The 18,708-nt window shown below is 51.4% G+C and overlaps 1 protein-coding gene across 1 annotated transcript in view; it reads left to right on the top strand.

The window, feature by feature from the left end:
* LOC135886680 (fer-1-like protein 4) overlaps positions 1–18,708 on the top strand; it is a 106,038-nt gene that overhangs the window by 63,639 nt on the left and 23,691 nt on the right. Inside the window, exons 24-34 of the mRNA XM_065414465.1 lie at positions 544–668; positions 1,570–1,704; positions 4,775–4,948; positions 5,259–5,375; positions 7,209–7,370; positions 7,916–8,084; positions 9,506–9,609; positions 15,091–15,222; positions 16,389–16,437; positions 17,093–17,199; positions 17,524–17,655. Coding sequence (XP_065270537.1) covers positions 544–668; positions 1,570–1,704; positions 4,775–4,948; positions 5,259–5,375; positions 7,209–7,370; positions 7,916–8,084; positions 9,506–9,609; positions 15,091–15,222; positions 16,389–16,437; positions 17,093–17,199; positions 17,524–17,655 — 1,406 coding nt within the window. The remainder of the gene's footprint in view (positions 1–543; positions 669–1,569; positions 1,705–4,774; positions 4,949–5,258; positions 5,376–7,208; positions 7,371–7,915; positions 8,085–9,505; positions 9,610–15,090; positions 15,223–16,388; positions 16,438–17,092; positions 17,200–17,523; positions 17,656–18,708) is intronic.

The following is an 18,708-nucleotide window of genomic DNA, read 5'->3' as shown; positions in this document are numbered from 1 at the left end:
AACCTGTGTCCCTAGGGCAGTGGTTCTCAACCTATTTGCCATTGTGGGCCTCATCCAATGCTACCTCTATGGCCCTGAGGATGTCACATGGGCCACAGCTGTGTGCTGATTGGGCCGTAAGTGGCCCATGGGCTGCGGGTTGAGAACCACTGCTCTAGGGTTTAAAGTTCTGGCAGAATGTCACAGGGACCCCCCCAGCGAGAAAGGGGCACTGTGACTTCATAAGCTACTGGAGAGTCACTGACTGGGCTCCGATTTCTAGGGTGTGTGACCTGCTCAAGATCTGTCCAGTAATTCATTGGCTTTGCTGTGATGCAGCTCTGAGGGGCTCATGTTCATTACAAATCACTCCAAAATTAACCCCCCAAAGACTTGTTGTCACTGGGGACAAATAAAGGGAGGAGAGAGGGGGTGGGGGGTGGCCACCTCCGAGGGCCACCCCCTCTCCCTCTGGGTCTGCCTAGAAACTCTCTCCCAAGAGTGCTAAGGGCATAACTACTCTGATCTCATAGCAGCCCAGTGATTTCTGCTTTTTCTTGCCAGACTTCAGTTACTTCCAGCTGCGAGCTCACTTGTACCAGGCTCGGGGGATCCTGCCTGCTGACGACAATGGCCTTTCAGACCCATTTGCAAGAGTGGTGTTTTCGACTCAGTGCCAGACCACCAGGGTAAGGTCTCTCTGGTCCCACTGCAGCCCATCTCCCTTACCTCAGGAAACACACCTGTGGACCAAGTCAGTCACTGCTTGCAGTGTTGGAAGCTGGCATCCCCGGAGGAGACTTGACTCCAGCTGTGGAGACATTTTCATGCCCTCTGAGTGTTGGGATTTTTCTCTGAGACTTTCTACACTCTGTTCCCAAGGAATTAGCTCAAATCCGGATTTGTCACTGAGGGCTTTTTCTCGGCATACAGCAGTCCTGTGCTGAGAGGATGGGTGTAGGGGTTTGCCAAAGCACACAAAAATCAATCGGATTGTACACACATTCTAAACCAAAGTGACTCATGCACATTCCATGTTACATTGTATCACACTTTGTAATTGGGTTACTAATTTTGGTAACCAATCCCTGTACAGATCATGAACTGTCCGCAAGCTGCTAGTAAGCAAAGCTGTAGATTATCACCCGTCATTCTTCTTACTCTTTCTTTATCTACTAGCAACAGGCTATTTACAAGGCCACTTGTGAAGCTGTGGTTTGTCCACTGTTAATCTCTGTTTCCTTTCATTGTTCGTGCCAGGCCTGCACTGGGCAGTGTGAATATTTAAGGAATCTTTGGTGACAACAGTTGTATCTGAGGGAAACTGGCTAATGCCCAGATCAGCGCCCAGAATTCTCTCATCTCCTGCTCTTGAAGGCATTGGCCATGCACACACTGCACTGAGTGGTGTGCGCGTGTGTGTATTTGTGTGTGCTCCATAGTGCCTCTCACCCTGCTTTGGGGAAGGAATGTCTGCAGCCTCCCCCTCCCCCTTTCCACTGCTTCCTTAAAGGGCCATTGTAAGTATGAACTTGACTGAATTCAAGAGACTCTGATGAGCTCTATTAACCCTGATCGCTCTCCACGCAGACCTTGGAGGAAACCCTGAGCCCGTTGTGGAATGAGCTACTTTTATATGATCAGCTGATTATTGATGGGAGGAGAGAGGATTTGAAGACCGAGACCCCAGTTGTTGTCATCAATATCTTTGACCATAATAAATTTGTAAGTATAACAGAATGACCCTGGCCCTCTATGTCCATAAGCTCAGTGTGTGCAGGAGTCTGGGGAAAGCTGAGGGAATATCTCTCCAGATACAGGATGTCACATGGACGACTGCACCAATTTGCTCTGCCTCCGCTCCTGTGCTTGGATCTTACCTATACTGGCAGCTCAAAGCTGCAGAGAGGTTGGAGCTGCCAGGAGTGGCTCCCTGGGAAAGGCTTTGACAAGCTTTCTGTTGTCATTCTGCTCTGGTGGTGCCAAACAGTGGAGTCGTGTGTGTGATGAGGGAAGCCTGCCGAGCTGGCGCTGGCCTGGGGAAGTGAGGTGCTCTTAGAGGAGAGGATGGTTCACATGCAAACACTGAGCTGGATTCTGGTTTGCAGTCTGGAAAGCAGCCAGACCTGCCAAGCTGCGAAATCCACTGTATGGCAGAGTTCTAAGTCAGTGCCCAGACAGGCCACTGCACTCCCCCAGCTCAGCCCATGCACAGGAGATGTGGCAGGGGCTTGCTGTGGTCCAGAGTCCCAAAGGCAGAAGTCAGAGCAGGTCTGTAACAGTCTTACCTCACCCAGTGTCAGCCCCCCGACTGCCTCAGCTTCCTCCTTCCTTAGTCAAACCACCTCATCTGGTGCTTTAAAGTTACTCCTCCATCAGGGGCCTGCTTTATTGACCTAACGAGAGCAGTTTAACTCCGAGCTAGACTCTCAGCCACCTGCCCCAGGCTCACCAGCTCACTAGGCCCAGCTTGGGTGCCACAGTCCATTTGGTTCCTCCAGGCTCATAATTCCCTTGGAAGGTTTTTGCTGTTGCGGCTCACTGCAGGTAGCTGTAGCCAGGCCTCTCCCTCTGGCTGGTAGGGACAGCCTCTTTCCCAGCCCTCAGCGACCCTTGTATCAGGTCCGGCCCAGGCCTTCCAGTTCCCAGCCCCGATCTCCCATCTCTGAGAGAACAGGCCCCCTCACACGTAGCCCTGCCCTGGCTACCATCACACGATCCCCGGTCGCCTGGCCCAAGCCCGAACCCATTACATGGGCACCCCACTTAGGGGGATCACTGGACACAGGTGGGGCTGATCCCAGCCCCCCTTACAGGCCCAGCCCTCCCTGTGACAAGCTCTGAGCATGCTCTAACCTGGGCTGCGGTCGGCTGATGCAGACCTGCCCTGCTATCTGGTTTGGTGCAGCCGAGAATCTGGGCTATTTTTCACTTACAGACCCAAGTGGAGGTGTTGCAGTCTATTCGTAACACACTGAATGTGACCATCAAACTGAACCACAGCATTATCATGCTCATATGTGTTTCCCAGCATTCGTAGCTGCCTCCACTGGTGCCAAAGCCCAGCTGTCCCCACCCAGCTGCCAAAACCTCCTGGAGAGCTTGACGCAGTGCAGTTATGTGTCTTCACTACTGAGTGCAGCAGCACAATGAAAACTGAAAATGTGCAGGCCTTGTAAAATAAACTGAACTGAATATCAAATTCAATCATATCACAGTCCCCAAAAACTGTTAACATAATGGTGTTAGGGTTGCGAAGTCCAGCTCTTGAAAGCTAGGAAATGCCAGAACTGGCAACCTGCATTTTGATATGGTCTTTCATTACATGATCACCTACTGTCTTTTTCACAGGACCTTTGCGTCATGCAGTGCACAGGATGGACGGTGCTCAGGGGATGAGTCGGGGTGTGTAGCAAAGGAGGCTGTTGTCTGTAGGCCTTGCCTCATTCACACTAGAAGTTGAAAGGTGTATAGGAATGAGGCAGTGGATTGTAGGAAGAAAGTCTGGTCGTGTGGCTAAGGCTGTTGAATGGAGAATTGGATTCCATCCTTGTCTTTTCCACTGTCTCTGTGTGATGTTGGTAAAGTCACGACACCACAGTTTTGGCAGGTGGCCACTGTGTGTTCCTCGTTTTGAGGGTGTCCAGCTTGAGACACTTGAGGCTCGATATGCAGAAGTGCTGAGCACTCACAGCTGCAGCTGAACTCATTGGGGGAAGTGGATGCTCGGCACCTCTGGAAGTAAGGAAGTGTGGCTGAATGAATGAGCAAAGGGCTGGGCGTCAGGTTGCCCTGAGTTCTGGTCTTGGTTCTGCCACTGATTCTCTGTGTGGCCTTGGCAAGTCACTTTGTCTTCCTGGCTCAGTTTCCCAACTGTAAAATTGGCCACACACTGAATAATGAGGATAGAAAGAAACACTGAACAGGTTCCTGAGCACTGTCCAGCGTGTGCTCGGAACAGGACATGGGGCATGTGGAAAAAATAGCATGTGATCACAGAACAGAAGCCTGTCTAATAATAATGCAAACACACAAGGGGACTGAATTATGGTGGCCAATTCTATCATTTCCTAACTTTTGAGGGCTGGACTTTGCAACTTAAATACCCTTAATTTAACATTTTTTGTATGTAATAATATACATAGATGCATGCATTGTCTTACACACACTGCTTTAATTCTCAATAGTAGTCATAGGTTTTATTATTTACAGACCACCCTAGATATACAGATAGTTTACAAGCAAGGAGACAAGGCCCATACTGTAAATAACTTGAAGTCTAACTCCGGTAGATACAGGGCATGCAATGATTGTTGAAATGCAGGAAGGCACGGCTGCATTGTCAGTGAGAGGAAGGAGTTTGTTGCCTTGTTCTGTATTGCACCCATTTCTGTGGTATCTGGTTACATTTTCCACAGTTCAGATTGGGCCATTAGCATTACACTTAAGAAGAGCCGATCCCTATGCTCTCCTGAAGCCCTCACCTATAAAGATGAGAAGAGGAAGACTGGGCTGGTCAGCTGAGTGCCCAGGGTTTTATGGTTCTGTCAGTGGAAAGCCCAGGAAGGGAGATGTGGTTTGATCCCTTTCTGAACGTGATCCCAGTCCTGAGTGCCCTGTCGTGGGCTCCCTGCAGCAGTGCATGGCGGTCAGCGACGGAGAGAGAGTCTTTCCGGTGACTTTGCAGAACGTACACCTGGTGGGGATTCAGCCCGTTCTGGCATGTTGTACTGGGGCCTGATACGCCGTGAGAATGCTGAGGCTGTATCCAATGGCGGCTCCTTCTTCTCTGTAGGGTTCTCCAGTATTTCTTGGCCGCGCCTTTGCTACTCCACAGGTGAAGCTGGTGGATGAACCATACTGCAAACCTGCCCTGCAGTTTTTTGACATTTACAAAGGAGCCAGAGCAGCAGGGGAATTAATTGCTACCTTTGAGCTGATCGAGCTGGATTACAGCGGCTACTTGGAGGTAACTGGCTTGTCTGGGGTAGCAGTGTGGTAAGGGGTGCATGGCAGCTCGTTCCAGCTGCTCCTGCTATCTCGACTTGGCAGATTAACACCTGGAGCATGATGCTGGGCTCCCTGCACTAGCCACATCCTCAAGCAGAGAGGAGCACTCCCATCGCGGGCGGGCCCCCAGTACCAATGGGCAGCAGTGAAGGAGGAGGACAAAGCTGGAGATGGGCGAGATGGGTGGGTAGGTGGGTGAGGGGATGTTGTGGGGCAGGAGAGACAAGCGCCTTAATTTCTGTGTGGCCTGGCCATTTCCATCTGTCCAGCCTTCAGTGCCCAAAGACGTGGAACCCAAGGAGCCAGACTTCCTGGAGGACCCCCATTCTGGACGCTTCATTATCCCAGAGGGAATCCGGCCCATCCTCAAAGAATTCCGCATAGAGGTGCCGTGGCTTTCAGTAGAGTTCTGAGCAGAGTGTCCTCTGACTGGTACCAATGCCGTGACTTTATGGCAGGGGGTTGGGGAAGGGACTGACACAATGCCTGGGACTCAAACATGTCTGTGCTGCCTCCTCACACCAGGGACTGTCGCAGGCCAGAAGTGAGTGTGGCTTGGAACTGGGGCGACATCTACCCACCAGCCCTATCACATTTCAGGGTGCAATCCAGGCACCACCTGCACTGCAACCTGGGGTGCCTCACAATGCTTTGCTGCTGTATCTCCCACCCTGGGCCCATCACAAACAGCCAGAGAGCATGCAGGTCATGTCCTGAGTGTCTGCGATAGCAGCAGCCTGCCAGCCACACTCCACCAGCCTTGGTTTCCACTTGCTGGGTGACCCCAACACACTTCCAGTCCTGGACTTTCCCCAAATGTATGTTCTGCACTGTCCAGCCCTCTCCTCGGCAGTCCAGATATTGGAGGTCCCTTGAACCTTGTAAGGGGTCAGTGTACAACAGTTTGCTTCCTTAACTGCAGTTACCAAACAATTTAGTTTAAACACACTACTGGATTAGTTTTGATTAAAGAAGACTAGAACAAGTTTATTTAACTACACGGAGAGAGATTTTAAGTGAGTACAAGTATAAGGCATGGAAGTCAGAAATGTTTACAAAAGACATAAAGATAAAGCGCTTTCTAGTAACTAAAATTTAACAAATAGACTTGGTTCAAGGTGAAATCCTTACCACATGTTCCCAGCATGAGGGCTGGCCAAATTCTGAGGTCAGAACCGCTCCCAAAGTCCAAAGGCTGGTTCCTTGATCTTCCCAGGTGAAAGAGAGAGAGAGAAACCCTACCAGGGGTGTTTTTGCCCCTCCCTTCCATACTCCAGTCACCCTTTGCAATGCATTTTCCTGAGCATCACTAGATAACGTTCCTTCCAGCTGTGAGGATGGAGACACGGGGGTCTCATGGGGAAAGAGCTTCCATGTTGTTTGTTAAAATGCACATCGATTTGTTCCTGCCCCCCTTCGCTGCCAAAGACTGGCCATGTGACCAGTGATGGTCAATCAACTTTGACGACACCTGGCTAGAGGTGTCAGCTTGTCCTTTGTCTTCAAGAAACTTGTTAACTCCTCCCCAGGCTTGTCTGGTGAACGCATGTCAGTCACAACTTTAACTTTACAAGTCATGTTGCTATATGCGTTTCACTGGTTTATTATTGACCAGTGAGTTATTAGTTTTCAAATGCTATCTCACAAGGCGTATTTTGTACAAAGACAATCCCAGTGGTGTGTAGGGTGTGTATACAGGAGTGCGTTGGGTCACAAGCCCCCATTACATCCAGCATCTCACATGGAAAGTGCCCCATGCGGTTTGATTAACTCCCGATCAGACTGAACAGAGGAGCCTGGCTGTGAGACAGCGCATTGGCTCTCGCTCATCTGCCCCCAAAGTGCTCTGCTGAGTCTGCCCACCTCCACACCGGCACATTCATCTGCTGTTGATGAAGTTTCTAGTGTTTTCCTCCTGGGAGCATCTGGGTGGGTGAGGAGCAGCCCTCACTCCTCCTGTGTTGGAAAGAGGGGTCCGAGTGCCAGGGACGTGGGAAGGGTTAGCAATGGGGCGAGGAGCTGGTGGTGATGCTGGTTACCTGTGGGGGTGAGGGACAGTCTGGCAGCTGGACAGGGTGTGGTGAGATGAGCACTGGGATTAGGTGGGTGGATTGGGGGTGATTGTCACTCTTGGGGGTGAGGGATTGGCGGCTGGGAAGGCGTGTGTGAAGAGTGCTGAGTGCCTAGAGCAGCTGACGCGCTTGACTCCTGCTGTTCAGATCCTGTTCTGGGGCCTGCGAGACTTGAAGCGGGTGAACCTGTTTGAGGTAGATCAGCCCCAGGTGATCATCGAATGTGCTGGGAAGAAAGTGGAATCGGAAGTGGTCGTGTCATACAAAGAGAACCCCAACTTCAACGAGCTGGTCAAATACATCAACGTGGTAAGCAGGGAGCAGTGCTCACTGCCAGGGCCCGGGCTGCAATGCTGACTCCCCACCCCCGCTAGCTCTGGGGCAGGGGCTTAGCGAGGAGGGGAGAGGCAGAGTTTCCAAGGCCCGTGTTTCTGGAGAATGGGCACATACCTGCAGACTGGGTTCAGCCCCAGCTGCGTTCCCCCGCCGGGGAACTGGGGCCCGTTAAAGACTAGCTGCTGATGGGAAAGAACGCTCCATGGCATGAATCCATTCAGCCAGCATCAGGGACTGCCTGCCAGCAGTATGTGCCAGGGGCTGCCTGCTGGCCAGGCATGGGCAGGGCTCTAGTTCAGAACTGAGGAGCTGGGTCCCAGCACTGACTGGCGCTGTCAGGATCTACCTGCATAGGGAGCATCAGGGCCGCTGTGCTAGGGGCTCACCCGGGTGCAGCTGGTTGGAGCGCAGCCCTTATCTGCCAGCTGGACACATGGGTGAGCTATAAGCCAGGCTCTGAGCTGTCTGCAGGACCCTCCCCTGCAGCCCTGGTGACAGTGTGAGAGGCTCTTTTGCAGGAGCTCCCGGAGCAGGTGTACCTGCACCCACCCCTAAGCATCTTTGTGGTGGAGCAGCGAGCTTTTGGGCGCACCGTGCTGGTGGGGACCCACGTGGTGTCCCATATCATGAAATTCTCTCCTAGAGAGCTGGAGGAGCTGGAGGAGGGGCCAGAAAATCCGCCCAAAGGTGAGTTTCCTGGTTTGAACTGTGCTACACACCCCCGCACATGGCAGGGTGGCACGAGGCTTTCCACTGCCAAGTGCTGCGGGGGGGAGAGGGACTGTCCCGGCATGCAGCACAACTAAGTGCAGCGTTTTCTGCAAGGCTGGCATGTCCCCATTGTCCCTCCCTCACCGGGGCAGTGCAGCAGAGGTGCGATTAGACACCCCTCGGCTAACCCAGGCAGGGCAAGCTGGGGCGGAATTCAGGTCTGATGGTCTCCAGTGTCTTGCTGTGAGGCTGTGGACTCTCTGTGGTGCTGCATGAAGGGGCTGCTGACTGAATTCCTGCAGGGGTAACTCCTCACCCCCTCAGACAAGGCCATTAACCTGTGCTGGGGCTCAGCGAAGTCCCCTTTGGGGCTAGGGATCATGTGGTGGTGTGAAGCAGAGAGGCTTCCTCCTGTGCTCTCCGGCATCTCCCAGGCACACACACAACATGGAAGCTATTGAAACGAGAGGTATTCAGAAAAACCAGTGCCACACAGCTACTGGGGATGAAGTACAGCATGGGGTGGGGAGTAATGTCACGCAGAGTTACACGGTGCAGTGGGGGGTTACGCAGGCCTGTGGGGGCAGGGTCACGCAGGGTGACACGGTGCGGTGGGGGGTTATGCAGGCCTGTGGGAGAAGGGTCACACAGGGTGACACGGTGCGGTGGGGGGTTATGCAGGCCCGTGGGGGCAGGGTCACGCAGGGTGACACGGTGCGGTGGGGGTTACGCAGGCCCGTGGGAGCAGGGTCACACAAGGTGACACTGTGCGGTGGGGGGTTATGCAGGCCCGTGGGGGCAGGGTCACGCAGGGTGACACGGTGCGGTGGGGGGTTATGCAGGCCCGTGGGGGCAGGGTCACGCAGGGTGACACGGTGCGGTGGGGGGTTACGCAGGCCCGTGGGGGCAGGGTCACGCAGGGTGATACGGTGCGGTGGGGGGTTATGCAGGCCCGTGGGGGCAGGGTCATGCACGGTGACATGGTGCGGTGGGGGGTTATGCAGGCCCGTGGGGGCAGGGTCACACAGGGTGACACGGTGCAGTGGGGGGTTATGCAGGCCCATGGGGGCAGGGTCACGCAGGGTGACACGGTGCGGTGGGGGTTATGCAGGCCTGTGGGGGCAGGGTCACACAGAGTAACACGGTGTGGTGGAAGGCCCCTGCAGCTTCACGACGACGCCTTTCTGGTGTAAAATTTCAGACTGAAAGTGGGTGAGGTAATGTAGGTAACTTGGGGATTACAGGAATGGCGTCCCTTGCAGTGAGGTGCACCTGAGAGGTACGTCTGTGCCCTTGGCTCAGCGGCCATTTGTAATTGGTAATGAGACCTTGGAAGATTAGACAATGAATGAATGATCTTCCTGTTGGAATACATAGTCTCCATCTTTCTCACTCAGCACGGAAAGCCTCTGCTCGACCCAACATCTCCCAGACTGTGATCAACATTGGCCTGACTGCTAGCGACATGGGCAGCAAAGCAAACCCCCTGAATCTGGTGAAGGTGAGTGCGGTGTCATGTTGACAGTAACCTTCACGTTACTATTTGAATGGAAATGCTGCTTGCCCGAAGTACCCTCTATGGCTTTGACTTGGATCCTATCCCTAGGTTGTACCCAAGAATAGTAACAGTTCAGAAGTGACAGTCACCTTCCCTGTTTCAGTGTCGCCTAGCAGATCATATGGCAGCATAATTCACTTTCCAGAATAAGCCTGATTTTGATTGACTGCCCCTCTAATTTCCTCACTCACCCCCGCGTCGTTTCTGCGTGAAATGGCACTTGTCTGCACTCTAGAGAGAGACTACGTGGGGAGGAGATGTTGAGGTTAATCCGATGAGGGGTTTCTGGGATATGAGACGTGGAAAAAATTAGTTGTATTTCACTTTCTGAAAAATTCTTCTAGTGTTTATAAAGTCGTAAATGCCATCTCATTAATGGCTAAGTCTGGAAACTTCTGAGCTGGTCATTCAGTTGCCCTGGATGAGAGTTACCGCAGACAAGCATGGGTGCAACATTTCAGAATCATTTCTGACAGATTTGTATACATCTGAGCACTCAGTCAGATTCCAGCAGAGTTTCTGAGCTTCCCTGGGTGTTATAAGAATTGGCTCGGAAGATGCAGCCTGTGGAAGCTATAAACTCCATCACCATTACCAGTCTGAATCCGGCAGGTCACAGGCTCCCATAGCTGAACTCGATTTCATCAAGCAGGCTAAATACTCCACTGTGGAGTGTTTTATTTGACAATGTGATTTTCACTGACTCACATATTTCACTTCCCATCACACCGATAATTCTTGCAGAGTATAGTTTCTGTATCAGAAGAGAATCTACACCATGTTCCTACATGTCAGATTAGAGATGCCAAACCAGCGCCCTCGAGCCAAACCCCTCTACATTCAGGTGCGAGGAGGGGCAGGGGCTTGCAATCTGAACTCAGTCAGATCCCAATCAGAATTGTACAGCTCTGGCCCATATCTAGTTAAGACTTAAATAACTTTTCACAAGCTTATCAGTATGTTAAAACAATGCCACTGGAAGGTTTTAATTATAATAAAACAAAAGCTGTTGGAAAACCTAGAAATTCAATGCTAAGATTCAGGTTGAAAAAGCAATCCATTGAAGTCAGGAAATTCATAGTTGACTTCCACAAACAGCTTTTGCTCTGACCCATATGAATAGCAACCTTCTGCCTATCCACCAGCAGTCTCCCTGCCCCATCTCTTACAACCATGCGGCACCGTGACCTCTGTCACATTCCAATACAAACCAGGGTGCCTGAACTACCAAACTGGAACTACTGGAATGACGTCAGGATTGGAGTTACATTGTTATTTATAGAGCACCAAAAGTAAACAAGGTGCTTTAGAGACAAGGGATTTTGGCCCTGCTTTGTACTGAAAATGTCATCAACTACCATACTGTAGAAATCCCCTTCATACACGGCTCTAGGACCCCAAACACAGACCCCCCCTTTATTTCAACAAAAACTGCACTGACATGTATCCTCCATTCTGCCACATCCACCCTTCAAGCTGCATCTTGGGCTTGGCTCAGCTGGGAGAACGCATCCTGTTAGAACACACCTTGACTAACACAATGTGTCAGACTGTGTAGATTAGACTTGTGTGTCAAATTGTGTTAGCTGATTGTGGGTTACCAGTTAGTTAACCTTTGTTCTAACTAGATGGCTTTTCCCACTTTAGACAAGCCCCCTGACTGGCCCTTCCAAATATTTGTAACTCTCTGATGTGACTCAGTTGCTGCCCCCTAATGAACAAGAGCACAGGGTCAGAGTTAAGGGTGTTTGGACAACTTTGCCATTGCATTTCCTGATTTTCACACTCTTGTTTCAGTAATGACAGCATCCCCGTAAACAAACATTCCTTCCATTGTAGAATTTCTAACCTCGCCGAGACTTTTGATCATAGTATTTGGAATCACTTCTAGGGCATCTCACTTCCAATGGGCTGGAGCAATCCAGACCAGTGAGGGGTTGTGTCACTGCCTGTCCTGGAACCCTGAATGCCTTAAAATTCTCGGCTGCTGTAGCTCCCTTGTTTGGATGCTCCCAGCCAGCATACAAGCATGCTTTGAGTGTCTGTGTGACAAGTCATCCTGGACCAGCAGCTCTGACTCCAGCAGCCTGCTTGCTACACCACAGCCACACTCTGGCCACCACAAGCCTTGGTTACACCTGGCAAGGTGACCCCTACTCCCACCGTCCTGAATTTTCCCCAAATCACGTGTTCTTCTTCGAGTGATGGTTCTTATTGTATTCCACTGTGGGTTCTGCATGCGCAGCATGCCTCCAGAGTCGGTGTAGTGTCTGTGGTCCATGCATGCACCCTGGCTCGCCTCGTGCTTCCAACTGAGGTGATAAATGGTGGGGTGGTCTGACCGCCTCTTCAGTTCCTTCTCAGCACCACATGGTCTGGGTTGGAACCTCCAGTGTCCTCATCTCTGATGTCATTCTAAATAAACAGTTGTAAATCATTTTATTAATTCTTCGAGTGATTACTCATGTTGATTCCAAGTAGGTGTGTGCGCGCCGCATGCACAGTCATTGGAAGGTTTTTCCCCTAGCGATACCCATTCGGTTGACTAAGGAGCCCCCTGGAGTGGCGCCTTCATGGAGGTGTATGTAGATCCCTGCCAACCTGCCGCCTCTTCAGTTCCTTCTTATCGCCAGTGATGGTCGTTGGAGCAGCTTCTCTCTTGCGAACAGCAAGCAATCCCGTAGTGGACTTTCATTCAATGTTACCTGTAAATAGTTAAAATCTTATAGTCAGTTAGTGTAAATAGTATAGTTAGTTTAGATAAGTTTCAGTTGGGAGTCCCCCACCTCTCTCGTTTCTCCTCCCGGGGACTGGGGCATGTCTCGGTCTCAGGGTTTCAAGCCGTGCGGGTCCTGCCTGAAGCCTATGCCAAAGGGAGACCCACACGACTCCGGTCTGAAGTGCCTGGGAGAGTCACACCAACCAGACAAGTGCAAAAACTGCAAAGGCTTCAGACCAAGGGCCAAAAAAGAGAGGGACTTTAGGCTGAAACTGCTCCTTATGGAGTCAGCCCTTTGTCCCCAGCCAGCCCAGGTGGCGTCCAACCCCAAGCCCGGCACTTTGGTGCGGAGTGCACCAGCCTCGGTAAGGGTCGCCATGGCGCCAAGAAAGGACTCAGGCTCCAGGGACCCCCAGCACAAGGGCTCCAGGGACTTCCCCAGTGCCAAAGACCTCCTCCGGTGCAAGTGCCTGTCACTGCTCCCATTCGCCAGTGCCACACAAGAAGAAGAAGACAGACAGAGGGGGCTCTCCCACTAAAGTAGTGGAGCAAGCAGGCACCAGCGGGGTGTGTCCCACATCAGGACACCCAGCTCTGACTCTGCCGACACCGTTGACTCCAGCCTCGCGGGGAGGTCTGTCGAGTCTGGTTCTCGTGGATTTCCCGGTAATGGAGCAGGAGTGTTGGGAGGAGGACATAGATCTTCCTTCCACACTGGACACCTTTGAGGCAGCTAGGGACCTCATAACGATGATGGTGCAGTCCCTGGCACCGGCACCGCAGAGAGGCACTGTGCCCTCAAGAGGCAAGCCAACAATGATGCAGCAATGCTCGCCCTCACCTTCAGCTGAGGGACTTGTAGCCTTTTATTTTAAGTGAATTTTGTAATGTGGTGTTACACCACCGTGGGCTCGACTCTGGTGGCTACAGTTTCAAGCTTAACAGAGTGAAAGCTACCTCTGCTACTTGCTTCAGATCTAGAGTCTCTAGAGACACATAAAGTCCAAGGGTAATGGCCACACAGACATTCACATGTACAAGGTCTAGTCTGTTTGACAAGTTTTATTCAAGTTACAATTAAAGTTATGAATACTCAAGCATATAGGTATTCTATACAGACCTATGCACAAGTTATACTCACATCCTTAACAATAATGTTAGGGACTGATGGGTCTCTCATGGATTGATCATCAGTAGAGGGATGGTTCCTGCTGGAATTTTCCATAGGGAGCTCAATTTTCCTGCTCTGGGCACCCTCGCTTTATAATGCGATTCTGTGTATACCTACATTCTGTGCATGTCCATAAAAGTGTCAGCCCTCTTTTTTCCTTATTGGTCTGATGTCCCCTAGAAACTTAAGGGACCTCGATTTCTACAGGTTTTGTAGACTCTCTTTATTCTCATTAGCATTGATGCACAACCTATACCCTGTGGTTAAGGCACATGTTGGAGACAGATGCGACTTTACAGCATTTTTATGATTTAAAATTAATCTTCTGACTAATTTTTCGCAATATTGCCACTTGGTACCTCTTTTCCCATAATCGTAGGGCATCGGGTTAGTCTTCGGTCACTTACTTAAGTCAGCATTTCTTAGCTCCAAGGCCTGAAATAGCTAAGCTAAAAGCTTGCAGGCCTCAGCCTACAGGCCTGGCATTTCAACCTTACTTACTTAGTTACCTAATACATGTTTATTCCCTCTACATACTGATCAATCTTATACTTCTATAATCCTACAATTTAACTCTATTTAGCATACAATGATTATATATAACATAACCTGTTAGTTAATCATAACCACACAATAAATGAACAATGAACTAAAATTATTGGTTATAGGCTGCTGTCGGAGCACTGGCTCTGCCTTCCTGATTCTGTGCCTCTGTCTCAACCAAGGAGCAGGTTAGACCAGCCTGGAGGGTGCTCTAGCTTCCATCTGCTGACAACAGTCCACAGCGGCCACCTGCCAGCTGGGAATAGCTAGAGCACAGTTGTGGGTCAGAGGTTCCTGGGGACTCCCTGATGCTAGATGTATCCCCAGCAAGGGAGTTAGGGCTGGATGCCATCCCCACAGCACTAAGGACAGAGCAGGTCAGAGAGCCTGGCCCAAGGTGCTCTTTAGCTAGCTGTCTCCTTGTGACTTGGGGTTTGTGTTTGTAAATGACGTGATCGGGAAGAGCATCACTTTCACTTAGCAGCCTTAGCTGTCTGAAGGGAAGGTTTTGTTGATTGAATATTAATGTGAAAGAGTACACTGGGGAATGAATGGTACATCCATAAAGGGCCTGTCCTAGAAAGGTCTAATCCTCTGTCCCCCATGTGGAGATAGCCTTCATCCATGGTCAGCCTGCGTAGCACCTGGAGGGCTCTCATGTAAGGCAGGTGTACCTGCCTTAATGGAATCTCTTCTGCATAGCTCCTGCCTGTTTGCTATCCTCCTGCACTTGCCGAGAGAGCCAGGAGCTCTGGCATAGCTAATACCTTGGGTTGTCTTTCTGGTGGGAATAGTGCAGCTTTGGTAGAAATGCACAAAACCTGAGCCACAGGTAGCCATGTGTTGTGGTCTTTGTGAAAGCTGAGCCCCTGGGGTGGTGCGGGACAAAGCCTCTCTAATATCAGGCACCAATACAGTCCACTATATATGACTCACAGAAACCCATGCTTGGCCCTTTCCTGATTCTCAGCCCTTTGCTGTGTGTTCTTAGGCTCCTCTGAAGAAAATTCCTATCAATAAACTCATAAAGAAAGAGGATGAGTTTGAGGAGGAAAAGCCAGAGTTGGAAGAACTGGATTGGTGGTCTAAGTACTATGAGTCCTTAAAGGAAATGAGCAACCAGGTAATGGTCTGTCACTTCCTTTGTCCCTTATTGCCGCAAGATCAATGGGAATTAAATATCGCAGTACTTGGGTGGATCCGGCCCCTCAGCTCTGGCATTTCATTGCTGGTTTGCGTAGGCAGCTCCCTGCTCAGTATGCTGACTGCTGACAATCCCCTACTCACCCAGTGGGCACCTAGGTCAGGGCTGAGAGTTCGGCTGGGTGGCAGGGTGCCCAGGGGTTGGTGCTGTAGTACTGAGAGAATTTGGCCCGAAGTGCCTATGTCACTTCTGAAAATGGGATTTGGGCTCAAAAGTCATGTGGGGGAGAAGGGAGGGGAGGACGGGGTGGGGGGATGTTACACATGGCTTCACTTATCCTGGACAGTCGCATTGCAGTAATGGGGATCTTACTGCTCCTTCCAAGCCATCCTCCAATCGGCCCCGAGAGAATAGGAAGTGTCCCAGAGGTTCTTTTTCTACAGCCTGTCTCGTTGTTGACTGGGCAGCTTTGGCTAATGAGCTGAACCCAGCAGCATGTAACTACAGTGCTGTGTAGTCCTGATCCCAGCTGTGCGCCCCCACAATAGTATTAATCAATCTAGTAATACCAGCATAGGTGCCGATTCTGTGGGTGCTCCGGGGCTGGAGCACCATGGGGAAAAATTAGTGGGTGCTCTGCACCCACCGACAGCCAAGCTCCCCTCCCCCTGCCCCATCTCCTCCTCCGCCTCCTCCCCTGAGCACGCTGCATCCCTGCTCCCCCGCCTACTTCCCAGCACTTCCTGCCCGCCTGCCACCAAACAGCTGTTTGTCTGCTCCGGGAGGGAGGGGGTGGAGGGGGAACGTGGCGTGCTCAGGGGAGGAGGTGGGGAAGAGGTGGGGCCGGGGTGGGGATTTGGGGGAGGAGTCAGAATAGGGGCAGGGAGGGGGTGGAGTTGGGGCGGGGACTTTGGAGAAGTGGTTGGAATGGGGGCAGGGAAGGGGTGGGAGGGGTGGGGCCTCATGGAAGGGTGGAGTCGGGGCGGGGCTGGGGGCAGAATGGGGTCGAGCACCCACCAGCGGGAGCAGAAGTCGGCGCCTATGTATGCCAGGTAATAATGTGATAAGGGGAGGGGCTACTCTGGCATGAAATGGGCTAGGAGCATTTGCCGGCTGAGCAACGCAGTAACGGGTGTGTGTTTCAGTGCAATAGTGACGAGGAGGACGGGGACAACGATGACCCGAATGAGGCAGGTGAGTTCTTGGACCAGCCAGGCACACACGGGGTTTGCTGGCATTCCCAAATCCCGACCTGACGTCAGATGACACCGCACATGCTGGTGCTATAGTTCAGCCAGCTGTTCAATTGGCAGCAGAGTGCAGACCCCAAGCTGATAGCACAGGAGGCTAGTGAGATTGCTGCTGGGCCGTTTCCCTGGCGCACACAGATTGTGCCCCTCGGTCTGATAAAATAGCGATTTCATCAACAGATCTCCGACTGCTTCAGAATCTGATTTTTGTTTTACTATACCCAAGCCCTGACACAGGCCCTCCCCTGCCCCTTTCCTACTCTTGCGCCAGACACACCATTTGTACAGTAGGCGAATAGTTCTGCTTTCTGTACCAAGTCCTCAGTGACTTTCTGTCATCTCTGTTGCTGGCCTCTGTGCTCTGCAAATGCCCCATGTTCTTCCAGGAAGCTAAATAGTGGAAATGCTTGTCGAGGACAGTTCTTACAAGACATTGATTGTCATGTTGCACAATGATATTTTATCATGTTTTCAAACGACTGTCTGAAAGCCAAAGCTATTGCTGAGATGATGTCACGGAGTGACATACAAATCAGAGAGAAAAATACCTTGTTTGGAGAAGCCAGGACATTTCATGATTTCGTTAATGCCCTTTGTAGATGGAGGGAACTTAAATGTGGACTCTTTTGATGTGGAAGCGGAAAATGGAGTGATAGTTGAAGCCGAGCCAGTGAGGCCCAAAAGGAAACTCATAGCTACACTGCAGGTAAGTCTCCGAGGGTGACTGATCTGCTCTGTCTCAGCTTATTCCCTCCTGCTCCTTCTTCTTCACTGTCCTGCCAGCTGTGACAGCACAGATCCTAAAGGGGCAAAGCTAATCAGAATGCTGACACTCAGCCCTACCATCTGTTCACATGCACTGATCCGGCTCGGTGCTGAGTGCCCTCATCTCCCTTGGACACTGTCCGAAATGCCATAGAACCACGGCGGGAATGGGGGAAATCATCCTTAGATCGCATTGACTCTTTCCTTCCCTTTGGGGAGACTGAGCTGGAAGGAAAGAGCCTAAATAACTTGCAGTTTATTTCAGATCTACAACTCAGAGCTGGAAAACGAGTTTGATAATTTTGAAGACTGGCTGTATATCTTTCCGCTTCATCGGGGGAAGGCGAATGAGGATGAGGATGGAAATGAGGATGAGAACTTTGTGGGGAAGTATAAGGTACTGTGTCATTTGAGTGCCATTCATGTTGTGCGTGAAATAAAAAATGACAGCAGTGCATGAAAGAGGGGAAAGCAATTAGCAGCATAAGAACATTTTGGAACATTTTTATCCGTTTATTCTTCACTAAGAAAGAATTGGGACACTAAATTCCTTCATTATAGTGTGTAGTCAGGAGGAATGCCTTGTAGTATAAAGGCTCCTGCATGAAATTCTCATGGCAGATCTGCGTTGTAGAAGTTTCATGCCATTCCTTGGGCACCATGGAACCGAAACAAGCAGTAGCCACTAGGGCAGTGGTCCCCAAACTGTGGGGCGTGCCCCCCACAGAGGAACGTTTGGGGGGGGGCATGCGGTGGAGTCAGGGCCAGTCCCCACAGGGGGTGGGGAGGGAGTCCCACATAGTTCTGCTCTGCCCCCAGAGCAGTTCCGGTCCCAGCCACAGCTCCACTCTGTCCCCAGCCACAGCTGCAATCCACCCAGCCCAGATCCGGCCCCAGCCCCAGCTCCACTCTGCCCCCTGCTCCATCCCCAGCCCAGCCACAGCCCCAGCTCCGCTCTGCCTCCTGCTCCGCCCCCAGGCCAGCTCTGCCCTCATTCACCTTCAGCCCAAGCTTCTCGGCTGAGCGAGCTGTGCAGTAGTGGAGTGGGGGCGCAGACAGATTCCGTTACTGATAAGGGGGCGGGGGTGACAGGAAGAGTTTGGGTACCACTGTGCTACTAGGGGATGCATGTGTCTTAACCACAGACAACAGTGGCTCTGCCCACCTCCCCAGTGTCTCAGAGCTCACAAAACCGCCTCTCCCTGACATTTGGGGCCTGCCAGCTTTAGTTTAAGGTCTGTTTGAGGTATTATTTAGCTGTATTTAGTGCTCTGTTACTGCTGAGTGTTTATTGTCTGTCACTGGTGAAATTTAGCCTGGATGGTGCCGCCCTAAAGACAGCTTAAATAATGTGCATCTCTCAGTATCAAGGTAGTTGGAGGGGAGGGAATGGGTCTGCTGTGTCGTGTTGACACCCAGGGCTATGAATTAGCAGGTAATCCTCAATGCT

The sequence above is a fragment of the Emys orbicularis genome, chromosome 12 (assembly GCF_028017835.1).
Source record: "Emys orbicularis isolate rEmyOrb1 chromosome 12, rEmyOrb1.hap1, whole genome shotgun sequence".
Taxonomy (NCBI): domain Eukaryota; kingdom Metazoa; phylum Chordata; order Testudines; family Emydidae; genus Emys; species Emys orbicularis.
The sequence above is the reverse complement of the archived record's forward strand: the minus strand, read 5'-3'. Positions and strand labels throughout refer to the sequence as shown.